This window comes from Stegastes partitus, unplaced genomic scaffold, assembly GCF_000690725.1.
Source record: "Stegastes partitus isolate 25-593 unplaced genomic scaffold, Stegastes_partitus-1.0.2 Scaffold3, whole genome shotgun sequence".
Lineage (NCBI taxonomy): Eukaryota > Metazoa > Chordata > Actinopteri > Pomacentridae > Stegastes > Stegastes partitus.
Window position 1 is genome coordinate 997,747 of NW_007577734.1, and position 20,641 is coordinate 1,018,387.

The window sequence follows — 20,641 nt, forward strand, 5'->3', positions numbered from 1 at the left end:
GCTGATCTGGTTCCTTCCGCCAGCACAGGTAACTGCTGCACCAGTTATTGTGGTTGGAAATAGTCATATTTCTTCCACATTGACTCAGTCTCTCTCTGTCTGATGGGAAAACAGTCAGCTTTGCTGTTACCGTGTTCCAATGATAAAACGATATATAGCTGATTATTTTTTAAAAAGGACTGCAAGGTGGCACGGTGGATAGCATCGTTGCCTTGCAATAAGAAGGTTGCTGGTTTGCGTCCCAGTGAGGACACCCGGGATCTTTCTGCGTGGAGTTTGCATGTCCTCCCTGTGCAACATGGGTTCTCTCCGGGTTCTCCGGCTTCCTCCCTCACAGTCTAAAAACATGTTGAGGTTAATTGGTGATTCTAAGTTGTCCGCAGATGTGAAAGTGAGTGTACTTGGTTCTATCTTTGTGTGGACCTGTGATGGACTGGCGACCTGTCCAGGGTGAACACTGTCTTTGCTCTGAGTCAGCTGGGATAGACTCCAGCCCCCCAAGAGTGGTGTTCCATACACCCCACAAAGATAGATTGATGTAATGAATTGGAATCGCATACTCCACCTTTAAGTCAGTTTCACACACGGAATCACTGTTTAGTACAACATTTGAAATCTGAATAACTTCCGCTTTGTTTGAGAAAACGCTCAGATGAGAAAAAAGGCAACAACTAAACTCACAAGTCATTTTTCTGACACTGTTGTTTATGAGACAAATTAATCCTAGGGTTCTCAACAGCAAACACACAGAAAATATTTTTTTCTTATCAGTCAGTTATTTATAGATATACATAAAAATGTAGTAATATTTTTCACCACAGACAGATATATTTCATGTTTGTCTAACATCACACTCAGCTCACTGCAACTTCTCATGAAGTGACGCCAACCAAAATGTGTCAGCACAGTGATCACTAATCATATTATCCTGCACCCTGTAATTAAGAACGGCTTCACAAAGCAGCATGGCATTGCTCTTGACTGTCTTTTTAATGTATGCATGTCTGAGGATTTCCCAGAAAACAGCAGTAAAAGTAATTCGACCTGATTTGAAAATATTGGCACGACCTGATTTAACTGAAATTATCCTTTCAATCATGTTATAAGTTTAGGTGGTGCAACAAAAGACAGAAAGAAAATTAGTGCAGTTAGAAAGCTGCATCAGAAATCAGAATAAAGAAAGATTCCCTGAAACCAAATGGCATCAAAGAAAGTCACGGAGCCTGGAGCAGTGCTGGTGTTTGCTTTTGGTTCACTTCTCCAGACTTGGTTTTCTTCCTTTGGAAAGTCCTGTGAATCTTTTCTCTGTATTGTTTGTTTACCAAGAAACTTCACAGGACAGATGTGTGGTAAAGAAATAGAGGTTTGGAGGTTAAACAGTGGGGAAAAAAATAGGACTATTTCTGCAATCTTCTCATCATCTGTTGTTGCTGTGGTCCCATTTCAAGTCCTGACTGTAATCTCATTTGTCTCAATGACACATTAACTTCACTGAAAGAGAGCTGCAGAGCATTACTAACTGTGGCTGTCTGGGTGAAAAGTTTGCAAATGTTACCTTCACTTTCTTTATCTTTTCTGTGCAAGCCCAGTTCCACCAGGGAAAGAAAAACACATGAAGTTAGTCATGTTTATTGAAATTCTCATGGTAAGTCAAAATTATGAGATATAGCGTCACATTTTTACTCACGAAAATGAAATTATGACATTGTGAGTCAACAGTTTTACTTTTCATGTCATAGTGTTGACTTACAATATAATTAACATAGACGTCTATTTCTTCTTGGTGGAAATGGGCTTCCATATATTTGCTGTGCTATTCCCTGCTTTCAATAACATCTTTCTCTTTATGTGCAGACATGTGGATAAATCATGAGCTCATGGCTCTGCTGCTATACATCTCTGTCTATTCCAGGTTTTAAGGATTGATGAAGGGTACCACATTGTTCAGACATACACTCTGTCTTATTTCCTGTCACAGGGTTCATGCTACAGTGTGTCTCAGGGGCCCTGGCTCACACTTTTTTTTTGTATTTTCAAAGGGGGAGGTGGGGGGAACAAGGATTGTGAGTGTGCATGTGTAAGCTAATTGAATAAAACTCAATATGACCGAGCATGCCAGGAAAAGCAAACTGCTCCCCGAGGGGTTATTTAGGTGGAAGGCAGCTGTTTAAAGATGGCAGAAGACCGGCTGTGAGCCACATCACACTTATACCTAAATCCTAGGAGAGATTACCTCCACATATTTAGCCAGTGTTTCTCTGGAAGTGATAAAACTACAGGGCAAGACACGTTTCCAATAGGCCAGCATTTAGCTGACTGTAGTCTTTAGCTGTAAAACTGTACAAAAATGGGCAAAACTAATCTTGATGGACAAAAATAATGCTTTTGTATATTGGCATGTTTTAGAGTTCTTAAATGTTTCTAATCAAAAGTAAAGTTTTAGAAGTGAAAAGTAAAAGAAATTGCGTGTTATTACAGATTTTGAATGAAGAGTGTTTGGGTTTCTTCTGCAGAATTTTATTCTGCATTAATGGATTTACTGAAAAAGTAGATCATCTCATAGCAGATTTATTTTCCAATTGCTTATTTGCGTTGCTTCTTAATAGACTTCTAAAATTTGCAAAAAAAACAAAACATAAATCAAATATTGTTTTTCAAAATCTTTTATAAATCTTTGCACAAACTCATACTTTTCCCCTGTCAATGCATTTTTTATGTATTCTTTTTCATTAAGTAAAATTATAAATACAACTTAAAGCCAGATTATTACTTCTTTTTTTTTTTTTTAATTAATGCATTACTGTGATTTTGCACAAGGAGTATTTTACCTGCAATTCTTCTACATTTAAATTGTTTTATTCAGCTTTGCAGCATTTGTCTTTGCATGTAACAAGAAAACGACAAACTGCACCAGAGACATCCGATTGAGGCCAGCGGTGCAGTTTGAACTTGTACTAATATAACGGCCAGATGAGCAGATGTGTTTGATATTCATGCTGACAGAGAGCAGAACAAACACTGTCATGTGCTACTTATTTAGGCTGACAGCGTGTGTTGTAACATGAAGACCTGTTTTGACCAAAGGAGGCCTTTTTCTTTCAAACATGAAGGAGAACATTTAGCAAACACACACTCGAACAGACAACCAACAAACAGCGGAGGGAGAGAAGACATGTGCACATGTTTCAACTAATAATAAAGCCAATCAATCATCCGCAGCGAAATAAAAGGAATTCAGAAATCTCGTCACATTGGATCAATTTCTTTCTTTTTTTTTGTTTGTTATGTGTTGATTATATTCGTTTTTATTTTCTTTATTCTCCTCTTAAAATTTCAAGAGCCTTCATTTATCCAACAACATTCTGTTTATATTAGTAGTACTGTCTTTGTATCATTTTTTTAAATTTTGAATACAACAGAATACAATAGAATAGTATGCTTTTATTGTCATCATACACAAGGTACAACGAAATTAAAAATTTGAAATTACATGAAGAATATTGAATACATTTGTACTAAATAATTCTTGTGTGGCTGCAGGGTGGCACAGTTGGTAGCACTGTTGCCTCGCGGCAAGAAGGTTGCATGCTCTCCCCGGGTTCTCTCCGGGTTCTCCGGCTTCCTTCCACACAGTCCAAAAACATGTTGAGGTTAACTGGTGATTCTAAATTGTTCGTAGGTGTGATGTGAGTGTGCTTGGTTGTCTGTCTCTAAGTGTGGCCCTGCGATAGACTGGCGACCTGTCCAAGTGTCCCCTGCCTTCGTCCTAAGTCGGCTGGGATAGACTCCAGCCCCCCCGCGACCCTAGTGAGGATTAGGGGGTGTATAGAAAATGGATGGATGGATGGATGGAATTCTTGTGTGCAATGTTTTCATTCTGTTGATTTCGCCCACATCTGAATTTGAATTTGAAAAAAATAAAATAAAATAAAATAAAATCTCACAAGCACATACAACAAGACGATCAGTCATAATCCCCCCAAAAATCGCTGCTAAAATATTTATCCAGGCAGTGAACGGGAATTATTTTATAATGTCTTAATTATTATAGTAAACTCTTAACTTTTAAATTCAAATTGCACAGACACTAAACTGAGATCAGTCGTATTTTTCTATTCAAAATAAGACCAACAAATTTTTAAAAAAAAAAATAAAAGAAAATAAATAAAAAATATATATATATATATCGTTAAAAAACACTTATTTCAAGCCATAAAAATTCTAAATATGGTGACCTGTATAGGCCGAAATGAAAAAGGTTATTATTGTTTACACTTTGTACCGTGAGTTTATTCTAATGCGGAGAGAAAGAAGAGTCCTTTGCTGTCCTTCAATTCAAATCAGCATTTGATTGAATTAAATTAGATGAATCTTTAATGATCCCAGTGGGAAAAAGGGGCAGTTGAAAGACGGGGTAGTTGGGTATCATTTCGTGCAGCGAGACAGAAGGCATGGACGCGGAGTTTGGAGCCAAAGATGGCACAGCGACGCAGCGTCGACCGTCGAAGTGCTCAAAAGTTTGACTCGAAGGGAAACTCTTGGAGAGGAGCGAGGAGAGCGCAGGTATAATGCTGCTTACAGGTGGGATGTTAGGAATAACGTGGGACCCAAGACGACTTACTGAGCCCAGGTCACGGTACAGCTCAGGAGTCCGGAGACTAGAACTCATCCTGTGCGCTCCGAGGAGCGGAAACACGGGCATGAGGCTGCGCTCCTGCGCCCTGGACTCCTTCAGCGTTCCCAAATACAGATGCTGCCTCTTGAAACGTTTCCTGCGGCGAAGAAAACTCCCGTTCTCAAACATGTCGGCCGACATGGGATCCAGGGTCCAATAATTCCCTTTGCCTGGATTCCCAGGCTCCCGGGGCATTTTGACAAAGCAGTCGTTTAAAGACAAGTTGTGACGGATTGAGTTTTGCCACGCAGGGAACTTCTCCCGATAATACGCGAAGCGCTGGCTGATAAAATCACAAATCTCACTGAGGGTGAGTCTCTTTTTGGGGCTCTGGAGGATGGCCATGGTGATGAGGGCGATGTAGGAGTACGGAGGCTTCACCGAGGCGGTTCGCCTGCCTGGATCATCATGCAGCCGGACTCCAGAGTCTCCCTCCTCTCGCTCTTCAGGACTCAAGGATGAAGCACGTTGCTCCAAATCTGCGTGGCCCGAACTAAAAACTGAAAAACCTGCGTGCTTCACATTTTCGCTGCAGTCTGCCTGACCCTCCACGCCGGTGTCCGTCTTTTCCGTGAGTTTCCTGTCCAAGGTCATGGTCCTGAGTGTCCGGTGGGACTGCGGCCCCAACAGGCGAGATCAGAAGGACAGACCCCCTTCTTCCTTTCCATTCACAAAAAAAAGAAAGAAAAAAAAAGTTGCGCATCTGACTGCATCCTTGACTTTTTAGTCTCCCACTCCAAACTTCCTCCTCCTTCTCTCGTCCTGCAAACAGTCTGTCTTCATGAGGACAGCAGCAGATACAAAGCGATCAGCTCTGAAAAAATATCTTCACATTATAGAGGAATGATGTGATGAAACGAAAGATGTAGTAGTATTATCCACTAATTTCAAATAGTCACGTATCAGATACAAGATACTGTCTAAACCAAACAGGCTTTACTATGTTAGAAACAGATATTCATTCTATTTATTTCACCTGTATACATATTTATTTTCACTGTTCTCTGCTAAATTCCTTTCACATGCATAATTTGTCTTTAATTTTACATTTCTGTTGTATTTCACTGATTAAATAGTTTTTACTGTTGGCCTACACAGTTTACTAGTTGAAAAGCTACTCTCCGTTCCTTGGCATTTTTAAAGTAAGAATTCACACTGTTAAAATCTTGCATAGAGTAGAAGTAAAAGACCTTTAAAAATCAAATTCATATGAAAGTGCAGAAAAACAAAAAGCATATAATCCTGACGGCCCCTCGACAGCCTGTTTCCATTCATACTGTTACGGTTGCTCACATGTGAACTAACGCTGTGAGCAGCTTCTTAAATAGTATTTATATTAAAGTGGAGCAACTTTCACTGGTTAGTTTAATCTGCAATTAAACTACATTTCCCAAAGTTTTAAATAAATGAAAAAAACCAGTAAAGCAACTTCAGTGGTCAAAAAATGTGCACTTGCCTTTGAAATGTAGTGCAGAAATACTAGTACAACATGTGGAAGCATGACACTTCAATACTGTAAGTACAGCACTTAAAGTAAATGTACTTCAGTGCTATACTGTATTGTACAGTTCTTCCCTTCATTGTTTATTATCATTTACAGTTGATGTTTAACTGACTGAAGCAGGTGAGACTGTTAAAGAATAAGCTTAGTGTATAATCTGAACAGGCACGAGCATTTTATTGAGCTTGTTTCTGTCTTTTATGTTCTTGGCTTAGCCAGAGCTCATTTCCTTCAGTATCCCTCATTGCTGGATGGTTTGGCACATGGTGAGAGAGGCGGCTCTCAAGAAGACGTAATCCATTTTGAAATAATAGCCGTACTGTATCAATCTGTGTGAGGCCACCCACTTGGCAAACAGACCCTGTAGTGCATGGTGGGCTGAGGAAACTGTGGGAAGCCTCCTCACTGAAAACTTCTTTCCTTTCACTATAGTTTAATGTGATATGAGCACCCCTCCAAAACTATTGTACCATTTTATAATCATTGTATTTTTAGTAGATGTATGTCAGCTGTTGGCCTTACAAAGGTTCTTACACACAAGAAAGAACTACGAAACCTATTAGTTGTGTCTTACTGAATTTAATGGACCAAAACCAATGTGAAATCACACAAAAATCTTTGTTTTGTCCTCACAGAAAAAAAGCCATGCCAAGGAAATCAGTGCACCAATTTAACCAGTAGAATATATTATCAATCAAAAAGAACAATCCAAAAAAACACCAAGAAATTACAGAAAACCATCAAACACAAACGCATTTATAGACCATGACAAAGAAAACAGAAATGAATAACTTGATTTAACTTGTGCAACTGAATATATTTCTACTGAACTTAGCAGAAAGTCTTGCTGTCAGGGCCAGGAGAAGTAAATGGTTTTGCAGTTGATAACAGTGAACAGGAAACTGAGCTCAGTACCTGTACAGAAGTAAGTTTCTATTGCAGCAGTCAGACACTGCTGACTACACATAAGCAACACTGCAGCTATTTAGAGGAAAAATGTCAACAATCATGACTAAACTTTCCACTGCATGTGTCTACATCTGATGTTAGCCTTTCAGTGTCCCATTTTTTTGACACAACTGATTGTAAGTTCTGCTGCAAACGCTCTCTTTGCTCCGTCAGTTTATCCCTCTTGGTGTAGACAGAGAAAAAACTAACTGATCTGCCAGACATGCTACATATAGTTCTCCATTTTTAAGCTTTAAGCTCAGAATTTTAGAGGGGTTTGCTTTGTTTCTTTAACCTGTTTTCCCGTGATGTATACAGGATCATAAGAGCAGTCACTGAGCTACAGGTGATGAGTGCTGCTGTTGGATCTACCACATTAGCGGTGAAGCTAATTTAAATACTGTGAGTCAAGTAAGATGTAAGAGACTAGTGCTGACAATCATGTTGTCCTCCTTTTCTGCATTCACATCCGTGGTGAGTTATGAAGAACTACAGGAGCAGTGGGTATTGTCTTAAACTGTTGTGTGCAATGTGTGCAGAGCTCAGTCACATGTGGACATAAAAACCTTTGCTCAGTGCATGTTCCCTAGGTGGTGTGTTTCCGCTTAGCTGAGGTCAGCCTCACAAAGTTTCCACACTTGAGGCAGCTGGAGTTGGAGTTGCCCTCTTTCCGAGGGATATGCCAGCAGTTGACACAGCGCACTCTGTACTTCTTATACCTTCAAAAGTCAGAGGGAAAAAAAAGCATGGTGGTGGTTAAATTCCTTTTTTTTTTTTTTAATGTCCAGGTGCCATGATGAACGTTGTTTTGTAAGATCCTCACAAATAGTTGGTGTTTATTTCTAACACTGATATGCGAAATGCCTCAGTTTTAGGATTGCCAGCGTAGAAAAACTGTAACACTGATTGAGCACTGATCGTACCGTGTTTTTGTAATATCTAGCGAGACTTCAGTGAGTTCACACAAACATCAATTTACTTGCGTACTTTCCTGGAAAATGTTTGTAAAACTTACAACTGGAGAAACTGTGGGTAAGTGCAAAGTTGTTGAATTTCACCTTTCTGCAAAGCAAACCAAGGATGGCAACATTATTATGCCAGTGATATTCCTTAAAGGTTAAGTTCACTGTCATTTCAGTCTGTTTAAACAGCAGCCCGGTGTCCACACTTAAACAGTCGTAAACAGGGTTTGCTTGCTATAATCATTGTTCTTGTTCACACCGGCTATTAAGAGATCCTTTCCTAATGTGAGTACACTTTAGCTGAAGGGGGACAAAATCCACAGTCCTCCTCTTGCGTTAAACTGCAGTCCCATTTTATGAGCCCTGAGCCGTCTGAGTTGCACAAATTATGCAGTCATCTTGCAAAGTGCAAGTTTTAGTATGAAATACTTTCCACCTGAAACACAAAGAGGAAATTTTGTACTAAAAACACAGTAACTTTTGAAGATATCCACTTAACTAATAAAAGCAGCTGTAGTCACTTTACTTACTTTAAAGCTTTACTACATTTTGGCATCTATGGCTGCCCATTAGTCTGTACTTAGTTTTATTGAGTTGCTTCTAATGGGGACATTTTCCAGTTAGTTTTCCACAAAATACAATTTGTAATAATTCACATTTTTTAAAAGCCTGAATTCTTATTGAACTCAGTGTTACAGTCAATATGGATTATGTGATTCTGGCAAAACTCAGGGAGATAAAATAGATGAGCCCTTGCACACATCTTCATGTGAGTGTTTTTAAAACATTAAATATAACCGTGTTAGTATGAGCTACCTTATCCCACAAGCATTGCAGAGTGGAGTCCCATCCTCTGCATCTCTCCACATGGGAGTTTTCCTGGTGCAGCATGATGCACAGACTTTACCCTCTAGTGAAACAGAAAAGGAAACATGTTAAATTACAGTACTTTGGAAGTGAATGTGCTATAAAAAATTATTGACAAGCATCAGTTCCTGTCTACATAAAAGAAGCATTACCTATGATGCAACGAAAAGTTTTCTGGAAATGGATGCTACATTTTAGCCACAAGATAACTTTCTGACTGTGTGGAGCTTTGTGTATTTTTTATGTCAGTGTATCACTTAAAATATTTGTCAGAGATTGACATGGCTGAAAACAAGAATGACTGGGTTAAAGGAAGGGTTATTTAATTTGTGAAAGATATAGAAGTACATACTCTTGTGTATAATTTTATGTTACTGTAAGAATTAAGTTCACAGAAACATTTACGTTATAGTCTCCTGGTAATTACCAACACAAGAGAAAAAGGCTCCTGTGTCTAAACAGTCTTGGTCTCTAATCCCCAAATGCTGGAGATACAAATGCATTTGCGTTCCTCTTTGGCCAAATAAGAAGTATATGCAAATGTCAGGTTGTGAAAAGTTGAGCATTTGAAATGTGTTTGGGAGAAGAAATGATGATGTCTTTATACTCCTGCTACTGGACATATAGCAACTCAAAGCACTGACTACATGTTGAAGTAAAAAATTTAAATGTATACTCCTTTTGTCTGTATTTAGCAGCACTTTAGTTTTTATCCATTAGGGTGTTCAGATAAGTTCATACACCTGTCCTCATTCACATGGTCAGGTTACATGTCTTGGTGTGGTGGCGCCCTCTTGTGGAGACAAATATATAGATCACTCTGGTCTAATGGTAAGGCTGCATATTCTTCCATGTTAAGCATGTGGTATCATTTATGCTTGAACTTGAAACTTTTTACATTTTTGCATTTAAACTTAAAACAGTGGATGTTAGATATTTTACTTGCTACTCGTGTGGTTTTCCCTTTTAGTCCAGTATGAATGTTTTGTTGTTTGTATCTCTTTGTGGAGTTTTTCCCTTAACTGAATCAAGGGGTGAGGATAGAGTGCTATATAGATTGTAAAAGCTATTTATGAAAATATAGACCTGATCTGGTAACATATTAGATGCAGTGGAAATTACAACAACTCTGCATTTCTCTTTGGTGATTCTGCAAAAGCATTGACATAAATGAAGCAACATAACTGAACAGAGCAGGTACTCAGGTGTTACTCACTTAAAACATTAGCTGTCAGGTCATTCTCCTCATCTGAGCTGCTAATTTTAAGTGATTTCTTCTTCTTTCGTGTCCTCAGCCTCGGTTTTCTCACATGCTTGTAGAGCTCTTTGCTACGATGGATACACAAGCAGCAGACTTAAGTTTATATCATTACTTTGTAAATCCCCAAGCAAAAATGCAAAGAAGCTGTATTTACCTGTACTTTGAAGTTATGAGGAGCCGACACTGTTCCCTGCTGTCGTCCAGCTCCGTGTCCATCCTGAACGTTACTCCCTGGAAGTCTGGATCTTGGATATCGGGACTCCGGCTGGGATGAGGTTGTTTTCTTGGAGTCTTGGTTCTCCACTGGTGAGTAGATGACAAACCAATTTCCTCCTTTTTTACTGTCCAGAGTTCTGGTTTTGATGTTGCAGAAGACACATTACAGCTTGAGGACTGCAGTTGAGCAACTGCAGGGGATTTTTCTTGTTTGGGAGCATGTGTGCCTTCTGGATTAGATGCAGGGATGTTGTCATCTTGCTTTAAGGGTGAGTGAAAACTTTCTACAGTGTTAAATATGAGTGAAGCAGATCGTGAAGAAGGCAGGACAGAGCTCAGAGGAGGCAGCTGGGTGTCACATGGTGGTTCTATGAACAAAGTAAGGTTTGCATTGTGGTCTTGTGTTAATACTGGCTTAGACAAAGCTACCCAAGCCTCATCATTTGAATTAAAAGCCAGCTGGGTGTTAAGACATGGTTCAGGGATATGTGTTTGCAACAAAGAATTTTCAGAGAAGGGTGCATTGTTCTTATGCTCCTGGTTCCACTTCAGTTGTCTGTTAACATTGAATTTGACTTCTGTTTTACACTTGTGCTGAAACTGTAAAGCTGCTGTTAAACTGTCCTTTAACAACTCCACTTTATCAGTGTCTGTTTTCTCAGTCGTCTGTAGTTGAACACTAGAGCCCATCTGCCCTTCTTTCACACAGCACTGAAGTGTATAACTATCTTCTGTGCAGTCCCCTGTGTTGTCTTTCATGGGACTGAGACACATTGGCCTTAAAGTGCATCCAGCACTTAAACTCTCATTTCTAACTCCTCCTTCTGTAACATCTGCAGTTGAGGACTTCGTTGCTGAATGACTGAATTTAGTGATAGATGATACTGAACTCAGCTCCATTTCCGCTACATCTTCTTGATGAAGGAGCTTTTCACAGTGCAGGTTGATCAGACTCAACACTTTCCAGGGGCTGTTGCAGTCACAATGTGGCTCAATGAAGGTTGTGACATTACTGCTGGGACTTTCCTCCTTTACTTTTTTCATCTCATCACACAGCAACACAGGAAACAAACTGTGTGCATCCTGCTCTTCCTTACAAACTACTAAAGGATCTGTCCTAGATGTCGTATTGAGCTGTTTGGAGGCTTGATATGTGTCCAGGAAACTGCTGTGGATGGGGGATGTTAGCTTGGAAACTTCTTGGAAAAGGTAGAAGAGTGCAGAATGGGAGGCATCGAGTTCCACTTGGCTTTGGTTTCCCTTGACAATGCTTGCAGCTTGAATGCTTGGTCCTGTGCTCATGCTGAGGCTGTGTCTGTACCACTAAATAGGATAAGATAAAATAATGAGAAAAAACAGTTTCTGGCCAAGGGTGAGAGCCCTCACTAAATGTGGCAGGATGATTACCATGGTAAGAAAGAAGAAAACAGCTTTGCAAAATTAGGCTTATTTTTTTCCAAACTTTCCACTGATATTTGAGTTTTCTTATTAAAAAAAATATTGTATAACTGCAACTCTTTAGGACACTAAGTGTAAATAACTAATCTAAAAGTGAACTGCTCACTAACTGTATGTGTGACAAAAAATGAAAAGTACACATGTTGAAAGGTTAAGAGTAGAACAGCACCAGTGCATCTCTGAATTATTTCTCGAGTTACTGAACTCTACTGGGGAGATGGAGGACCAGTCTTCCAGAAGATACTACCTCATTTGCTATCTTGATGATGATGGCAGTGGAAAGTGCTGTCTAACACTCCAAAACCTCAGATAGGTGTTCAGCTAGGCTGAGAGCTGGCAGTTGTGAGAGTAATAGCATATGATTCACATCAGTTTCATACCCATCAAACCATTAAGTGACCCCTGGTGCCCTACAAATGTGGGCATTATAGTGGGAGAGACCACTTCCATCAGGATAGAAATGCTGCATCACTGGATTAAATTGTTCACTCAGAGAAGCTTAGTACAGATTTGCATTGATACTTCTATCTAAGGGGAAAAGTGGACTCAAACCATTGCAGCAAAATGCCCCGGCAGCATGACAGAGCCACTGTAGGGGTCAAGGGTTCAGGTTTTTTCCTTTAATTTGCCAACCACCTCTTCACTACATCACCTGTGATTTGGCTATATCACCTACTTGTTTATGCAAACACAGTAGTGACAGAAATTTAGCTATGGCTGTGTTTGTTTTTCTTTCACAACTGTGGGCAATAGTGGTAATATCAAGACTTTTGACAACTTAAACTTCCATTTTTGAGAAGTTTAATTAGGTTTACATTATTATCTGAGCCTACATGGGCTAAAGGGAATTTTTCTAGCATTATTATTCTCAACTTGAAAGCACAACAAGGTCTAACAGTCTCTTTTCCGGTAAAATGAATACAACAAGTAACTCACCGGGATAATTGTAACGAAACTTGGAAGGCTCTGTGTTGTTTGAACCACTTCTACAACGCAAATGTAGCACTTTACACGTTCTAGAAGGTCCAGGGTTTTCGCGGGTCTTCGAGTTTGAGTGTCGCGAGCGCAGAAACGGGTTACGCGGATATTGGATTGATTATACTGATGCATATGAACGCGACAGAAACTGATTGAGAACAGCTCGTACTGACACCAAACTGAGGCCTAAATGTGTTGATCTCAGGACGGTGAGTTAAACTGAAGTCTACGTGCAACTCTGTGCACGTTTTAACACTTTACTTAATTCAATATATGAGTTTAATAGGCATTTTGTCATTTAATGTAGCTGTCAGATGCAGCATTCGGGCCAAATCATGACATTGTCATCGTAAAACAACAAAAAAAGTTCCAAGTATTCACATCATTGCATTAAATTGATCGATCTCTACTTTTGTTTTTGATCGGCCATGGCTTCTTTAGCTTTAATCATGTGGGTCTGAGATGAAGAGCTCAAAATGTGACTAAAATCTGGTTGAAAATGTTCACCTGACAGTCTAATCTGCCATTTGTGCTGATTGCTCACCTCAGTTCTTCAGATCGCTCATCAACGTAGATATGAAGTGTGTCGTCTTACTAGAGGCTCAAAGAGAGTTTGAACTGGGAGATGGTTGCTATGACTGGGCCGGGTTTTGGCGCTTGCGCGGGTGTTTTCGGTTTGCTAGATTACGCCTGCCGGGGTATAAAAGCGTCGCCCTTCCCGACCTCCAGTTTCACTTGGTAGCTGCTGCAGCAAAGCACGTTTTGCGACATCACATGTGCATGTCCACATATCTGCCTTTTTTTTTTTTAGCAGCTTGCTAATAATGCAGTAAATTGATAAAAATGAATTTGCCTAAATCAGCGTTTACTTAAGTCTTTCCCTCTTCGAGTCCTCATGTTCAAAGTTCTTCCTAATGAATGTCCCAAACGACCTCCTTTAAAACTGTTTTTATTGCACAACTTTAAATATTTGTAATTCCTAAGACATGAAGTACACAATTCACTTACATTTGTGCGCATGTATAGTAGACTTGAGTAAAAGGTAAATGTGGCAAACTCATTCAATGGCAACATGAAGATAACCAGCTTCAAATCAAATTCATTTCCACCTTCTTCCTGCTCTGGATCAAAGCACAGCTGAGCCAGATCATCTAATCAAGCCTTTGTGAGAGTCACCAGAGAGGAAGTGCTTTAAACACTGTTCATCTGCATCTTTTTTGAAATGTTTATAGTGTATGCAAAGTTAAATTCTCATTTGTTAAAAGCTCACCTTCAAGCATTAGACAAATACACTTCTTTATAATAAATCTGAAAACTTTTCTGAGGTTTATGGCTAACTAGAATCAGTGGATACTTCTTGATGAGCCACCACATCTACAAGTGAACATGGTATATTAAAAAAAGTAAATGCAATGCATACAATATCTGACAAGTGAGTGATAATGATGGACTGGCCAAAATGACTAACACCAGCTCCTGGTCCTTGTGCGTATATGAGCTGTAACAAGGAATGTTCCATTTACCAGCACAAAGATTGACTTTGTGAAAAAAAAATCAGCTCTGCAGTGCATCTTAAATTGTTGTGTTTCAACAACGAATGAGCCTGGTAAGACTGAATGGTGTCTTAAAGCTGGCCTGAGAACACTCCACAGAAATAAATACATGATCAGTTAAATTTTTTTTTTGTTTTGCAAGTAACCATTGGGTTCACCTTCAGTGAGACTCCTGTGTGTTCACTCTCATCTGAAGGCCTGTCCTGTCATTATTGGTTAACTGTAGAATTTGTCAGTTATCAGACATCTTGGGAGTTGCTACAGACTTTAGTATCCTGGTCGTGCATCTCTTCATGGTCGCCCCCTCATCAACCAGCACATATGGTGTCCAGCTCACAGCGACACAGTCGGATTTTTCCTCCAATCCCCCTCATCACCATCTGTTGCTCTTCTCAGTGAGGTTTGGGAACGTGACCGTCTACGTAGAAGTTCCTGGTGACTTTCGGCAAAGTGAGTTCAATGCCGTCAAGCTCTGGAGTGAGAATGATCTGACATCCCAGTCGAGAGTTCTCCTGAAGCATGGGCGCCATGTCAAGCATGTCATCCTCCCTAAGAAATAATATATCTGTCAACATTTACTGTGAGCTCCATTCACCCTATAACATGTATTTGTTGAGATGTATACTGTGGTCTAAGAATAATGCATCATTAGCAGACATACCTCTCTTCAGGTTCTGGCAGTTTGACAAAATGGGCAGAACTCACATAGACATGACATGTCGAGCAGGCTAGTGATGCCTCACAGGCTCCTAAATAAAACAAACACAAATGTCAAGCAATAAATACTTCAGTAGCATGCTTTAGTTCAACTGTATCAAGCCTCACCTTCAAGTTCAATCCCATGCTTGTGAGCCAGATACAGGACATTATCACCCACTTTGGCCTTTACTGGGATCCTCTGGCCCGACCGATCTACATACACCACATTGACCCTAAACAGCAGACATCAAACCATTAAAAAACTCACTTTAAACCGGTTCTATAGTATCTCATATTCCTATAAACATCACATTCAACATTAAATTAGGTTTCAAATTTAATTTATCTGGTAATGCAAGTGTTTCATCACCATTGTCCTCTTGCACTGACACAATTATGCACAAAAAAACTCCCACAAAAAGATAAAAAACATACAGAAATGTATATTTACATTTAATAAATATATATTAATTACATACATATCTCACATAAACATTTTTGGCTTAAAAGGTAACATAATGCTAAATATATGAAAAAGCGTCAGGGCACAAAAGTTCTATGACAAAAACTTTTCACACACTGTTACCTTGAGGATGGAAGTAATAAAAAAATGATTGGTTCTTAATCATTTCTGTCCAACTGATCACTGCTGCTCAACAATGACACTGTGTCTAAATAATGTAGGCATACAGTGTTGTTATTGTAAGTGGTGGACAAAGCAAAATGGGATGGTTTATGTTCAAACACACTGTGAGTGAGGACAAAATCTGCAGCAGTAAAGCAAGAAAATTATGTGACTGGCTCCAAAATCCTGTCAATAAATGGTCTTTACAGAGCCCAACAGGTGTCAGGGGTACATTTAATGAAGTGATACGCACATTAATTTGTTTTTTGTAAATGTTGAATGGACTACAGCTCTAAAGTTTTTTTCATCCTTGGTAGGACAAAGTGTTTTGAATTTTTGCCTTTCAATCACTTAGGTTCAGCAGCATTTGCAGTACAAAACTGCGTATTCTCAAATTACTAATTTGCGACTGCGCTGGTTTAGAGTGCTACCGTCTTTAAATTTAAAATCAGCTGGTGCCTCAGTTGAGTTCAGAATGTGGTCTGTGTAAAAAAAAAATCAAAATAAAATTAATAAATGCAAGTTCAGCATGACTTGGCAATAATATTAATTCATAAAGCACTTTCAATCTTTCACTTAAGATTAAATGTAGCCTTCACTGACTCGGAATTTGCAGCTACAGTTTCCAATAGCAGTAGTTGTGTGTGATAAATGCTTAATTCCAATCGATATCCCCGTACTCCTTCAAAATAAAAGCCCTGGCAAACTTACACATCCTCTGGGTCCTCGGCATTGGAGCTCCCCTCCTCGCTGTGGTAAAGACCTAGGAAAAGAGAAGCACGCATATGTGAGTATTTCAATAGGTGATATCAGCTCCTTCTATCAGAACCGGATGAAGGGATTATTTGACTTGTTGCGCACAAGTTTTAGATGTTTCACAACCTCATCTGAAAAAGCTGAAGTGAAGTTACACAAGTGTTATTGAGCGGACTTTCGACTCTAATAACTGCTGGTATCATTTAACCACCTGCAAGCCAAACTTTCCCGGTACCATTAATAACCTAAACACCGTCAAACAGACACGTTAGTAGCACTTATTCAGATTTAGCTTTAACAGTCTCAAGCTAACAACCAGCCTCTGACTAAAGCTAAAAGTGTTAGCAAAGCTGCACCGCTCACCTATACTCGTCTGTAAATGTCGATTTATCGTCCGAAAACTATCAACGGAGCCCCTCATTTGTAAATTAGCCGCACTGTTAGCACAGCTCCTTAACCTGTATAGAGGACAGGTGCTGCAGTCCGGTATAACTCGAGAAAGTCTCAAAGTCAGCCCCATGCTCGACCGGACCGCCGCCGAGGTCGCCATGACTCTGTTTTGGTCACATGACCAAAACTAGCTAATAGGAAAAGAGCGACAGCGGGATGACGTCTCCGCTGTGAACGTGTTGCCCTGACAACAGAGGGCGCTGCTGCCTCACTTCCTGCACAGGAAGTAAAGACAAACATCAGACTGACAATGACAGCAGTAGTACAAATGATAAAGTTTTCTTTTATTAAGTCAGTAATTCAGATACTGTATGTAGCAAAAGTACGCACTGGAAACTGTGGACTTTATTTGGAAGAAGTGTATTGAAGATATGACCTAATTATAACCCATATAATGTAAGTCCTCATTGTGCAGAAAAAAACCTAAGTGGTGTTACTGTCTATAATTACCATGAATACCAATACATAACACGTAAATGCCACTTCAGTGTGAAATGGCTGGTTTAGGTGGAGTGAAACTATAGTTAACAGTTTTGTGCTGCATCATCCATAAGGTGATCATATGCTTTGTATTTAATATAATATTAAAGTTGACAACTAAAGCTGACAGATAAATATAGTGGAATAAAAGTACAACATTTCTTTTTGTCTTGTATTGTGTTTAAGCATAAAGTGGCAAAAAATGGAATTACTCAAGCAGAAATAACATGTCAGGCCAAGCCAAGTCAAATCACCATTCTTTATATAACTCATTTAAAGCAAACTGCTTTCCGGTAGAGAACAGGATCAATGTTTTGAAATTTTAAAGGTGTAGATCAAATGGTGTTATTTATTATATGAATTTACCTAAGTAAATTTAATATTTTTATATTTTTAAATATTATGTTTAAAACCCTTCAAAAATTATGTAGAATACAAATTTATCAGACAAAATTAGATATTAGGGCTGAAACCCTATTGTATTATTAATTATGGAAACTAACACAACAAATGTAAAGTTACATTTCAGACCATACAGAAAAATATAAATGGAAAATTCTAAGTGAAAAGGAATCTAAGGATTACCTTGGTGAACTAACCTTACCCAGGCTCAAGGAGGGAAACTGTCTGCCTCGACTGGTTGGGGTGAGGTTGAACAGGACAGAACATCAAAAAGAGAACAGGACAGCAGACACAAACAGACAATGAACAAGAGAGCATTAACACTGGATTGATTAGCAAAACAAGGAAACCACAGATCAGACCTGTCAGCTCCACAGTCAAAAAATACAGTGAGTTACAGGAAGAGAGAGCAGAAAGGACAAAACCCAAACCGCAAGAGAGAGAATGTATTTAACATGCAATAACAAATATAGATGCATGGAGGAAATTACAAGGATTACCACATGTGATGATAACATATATTCACATATAATACATTTACTGAAGTAGACTCAGTGTAATACTTCTGTGAATGTATTTAATTACTATCCGTCACAGGAGCCTGGGTATATGAATCTAAAAAGCCACAAAACTTCCAGCACTATTTAAATAGCAATTTTCTCCCAGTATGGCAGAGATTTCACCTCCCTAGAAGTAGCACTTGTAACTTATTATAGACATCCATCCATCCATTATCTATACATCGCTTAATCCTCACTAGGGTCGCGGGGGGACTGGAGCCTATCCCAGTCGACTTAGGGCGAAGGCAGGGGACACCCTGGACAGGTCACCCTGACCAACTGCAAATAGAAAATGCTGCTCACACTATAAAGTGTCAAATAACAGCAATAATATAATAATGTATATCTAAACATTTAAAACAATTTGAAGAAGGGTATTTTGCACAACATGTTATGTATCTAACTCAAGTATATTTCATTCCAGTTGCAGCTTTGACTAGTCTAAGCCTGCTAAAATTATGCCTCTGGTTATGGAAGTAGGTCTGACCCTATAATTCAGAAGAATCAAAGTAAAATATGAACTTGGAGGGTCAATTATGGCCCGTAGTCATCGGTGTTATACAGCTGTGCAGTAAATAATTTTTTTGTCCCGTTTAATTTTTTTGTGTGTGGTGGTGGTGTAGAAAAAGATGAACTTAGATAAAAAACATGATGCAGCAGGAAGCAACATGACTGAGACCACTGGTGTGTGAAGAAAGAGAAGTGATGTTATGACTGGAGGCAGGTGAAGGGCTCAGGCACGCTTCTCCGTTTCTACCTCTCTGCCCTCAATGTCTACTTTACCAGAGAAAGGAAGCTATCTTAAAACTAGTGAGCTGCTATTAAACGCAAAACCCCTTTCACAGACGAGCGTGGTGTTGTTATCTGAGATGTGATTAATAGGCTTGAGAGACTTTATAATGACCGATGAGCTCATCCTCAGGGATATCGCTGTAAATTTTGTTTCACTTCTTATCTTTCCTTCAGTGTCTCATAATGAACTGTGCTTTGGGGAAAAGCACGTACTTAAACTAAGCCCCCCATACGAATCTCCCCGCAGAAGTTCCTCCCTTGTGGCCATAAAAAAGTTAGTGGGGCACTCTGTGTACTTTTTTATTTTATGGCGACTCACTGGAGTATAGATTATTCTTTTTGTATACTTTAAACACACATAATGAAGCACTATTATAGTCTCGTACATGTACTTTCTCACACACACACACCTGCACAGGATTATTGTCTGGGGACAGTTTACCTGTGTGCCTGTGAGTTTAAAGCACTTAGTGTACCACTGGGACCTGCTGTCCTCAGGTCCTGCAGGTGTGTGTGTGTGTGTGTATGTATATGTGTGTGTGTGGACATGTGGTGGGTGGAGGTTGTTACACGCTCGACTTGGATATAATGATTATATTTCCGTCACTCCCTAACGACTGTGCATTACAAAATCTCACACTTAAGATAGATATGCATCAAGCAGGACTCACACAGTTAACAAACACTCTCACAATCTGCTCATCCACACAGCGACAGCAGGCATTTTAGCAGTGATATAGTGATCTGGTGAATCTCCAGAGAGCACACCACATGTATGTGTGCGGCTTGTGTTTCCAAAGCCAGATGAAGCGTGGAAAAACACAATATTTCTCAGCGGTCCTTCAGGTGCTCTCAGTCACTCCTATCAACAGTCTCACTGTTGTTTTTTACATGTTGAACTTTAACACTCTCAACAAAACACTGGGGGATTCACCAATTGTCACCTGAATGTTAAAATTGAGCTTTTAAAATTTGCACATTTGAGCCTCACAGACAGACTTTTTAAAAAAATGCAAGATACGGCTGATGAAATCATAGATTTTTGTTGTTGTCAACCAGCCTCATAAAGTGTAGTACATTTATCCTACTAAGGAGTATTCATTTGTCTAAACACACCAATTAGGTTTATTTTGAGTCAATGCAAGATGCTTCAAATGCTTGTTAGAGCACCGAAAGTGTTTTTATCCACATCCGAAAACAGCCTTTTCTTAAGTAACTTTTGCAAAAACAACTACAGTGTTCAGCTGTTTAAGGACATTCTTGCAAATGGAGCCATGTTTTTAGGAGTTGTTTTTAAAAGTTTTTCACCTTCAGTAGGAATAAATGGGCACAGAGCTCAGTGCAATTGACTGGGTAAGTCAGAAAGTATTAAAAACAGATGATGACATCACTGCATTTATCTTTACGTTGGACTTATTAACAGAAAGAAAAATATAGAATCACACACGCCTTACTTTT

The 20,641-nt window shown here is 39.3% G+C and overlaps 3 protein-coding genes across 3 annotated transcripts; all 3 read right to left on the minus strand.

Moving 5' to 3' along the window:
* Positions 1 to 3,889: 3,889 nt before the first annotated feature.
* On the minus strand, positions 3,890 to 5,297 carry LOC103353783 (forkhead box protein D2-like). Its single transcript, XM_008276924.1, has one exon. The coding sequence runs from the start codon at positions 5,267 to 5,269 to the stop codon at positions 4,331 to 4,333; it is 939 nt and encodes a 312-aa protein (XP_008275146.1). The 5' UTR covers positions 5,270 to 5,297; the 3' UTR covers positions 3,890 to 4,330.
* Positions 5,298 to 7,710: 2,413 nt separating this feature from the next.
* On the minus strand, positions 7,711 to 11,330 carry zglp1 (zinc finger GATA like protein 1). Its single transcript, XM_008277611.1, has 5 exons — positions 11,316 to 11,330; positions 10,369 to 10,517; positions 10,188 to 10,282; positions 8,903 to 9,008; positions 7,711 to 7,843 (listed from the first exon to the last, which is right to left on the minus strand). Exons 1-5 carry the CDS (start codon positions 11,328 to 11,330, stop codon positions 7,711 to 7,713), a joined length of 498 nt encoding a protein of 165 aa, XP_008275833.1.
* Positions 11,331 to 13,799: 2,469 nt separating this feature from the next.
* fdx2 (ferredoxin 2) lies at positions 13,800 to 17,049 on the minus strand. The gene is made up of 5 exons (XM_008276937.1): positions 16,863 to 17,049; positions 16,455 to 16,506; positions 15,245 to 15,351; positions 15,081 to 15,168; positions 13,800 to 14,968 (listed from the first exon to the last, which is right to left on the minus strand). Exons 1-5 carry the CDS (start codon positions 17,047 to 17,049, stop codon positions 14,812 to 14,814), a joined length of 591 nt encoding a protein of 196 aa, XP_008275159.1. The 3' UTR covers positions 13,800 to 14,811.
* Between the last annotated feature and the right edge of the window lie 3,592 nt (positions 17,050 to 20,641).

What these genes read in the sequence shown, in the direction of transcription:
- LOC103353783 (XM_008276924.1), bottom strand. Translation starts at nt 5,269, where the DNA reads ATGACCTTGGACAGGAAACTCACGGAAAAGACGGACACCGGCGTGGAG.
- zglp1 (XM_008277611.1), bottom strand. An exon ending in CTCATAACTTCAAAGTACAG is followed by an intron (nt 10,283 to 10,368) that starts GTAAATACAGCT and finishes TATCCATCGTAG; the next exon opens with CAAAGAGCTCTACAAGCATG. An exon ending in CTCAGATGAGGAGAATGACC is followed by an intron (nt 9,009 to 10,187) that starts TGACAGCTAATG and finishes ATGTTTCCTTTT; the next exon opens with CTGTTTCACTAGAGGGTAAA.
- fdx2 (XM_008276937.1), bottom strand. Translation starts at nt 17,049, where the DNA reads ATGGCGACCTCGGCGGCGGTCCGGTCGAGCATGGGGCTGACTTTGAGA. An exon ending in GCCGAGGACCCAGAGGATGT is followed by an intron (nt 15,352 to 16,454) that starts GTAAGTTTGCCA and finishes TCTGCTGTTTAG; the next exon opens with GGTCAATGTGGTGTATGTAG. An exon ending in GCATGGGATTGAACTTGAAG is followed by an intron (nt 15,169 to 15,244) that starts GTGAGGCTTGAT and finishes TGTTTTATTTAG; the next exon opens with GAGCCTGTGAGGCATCACTA.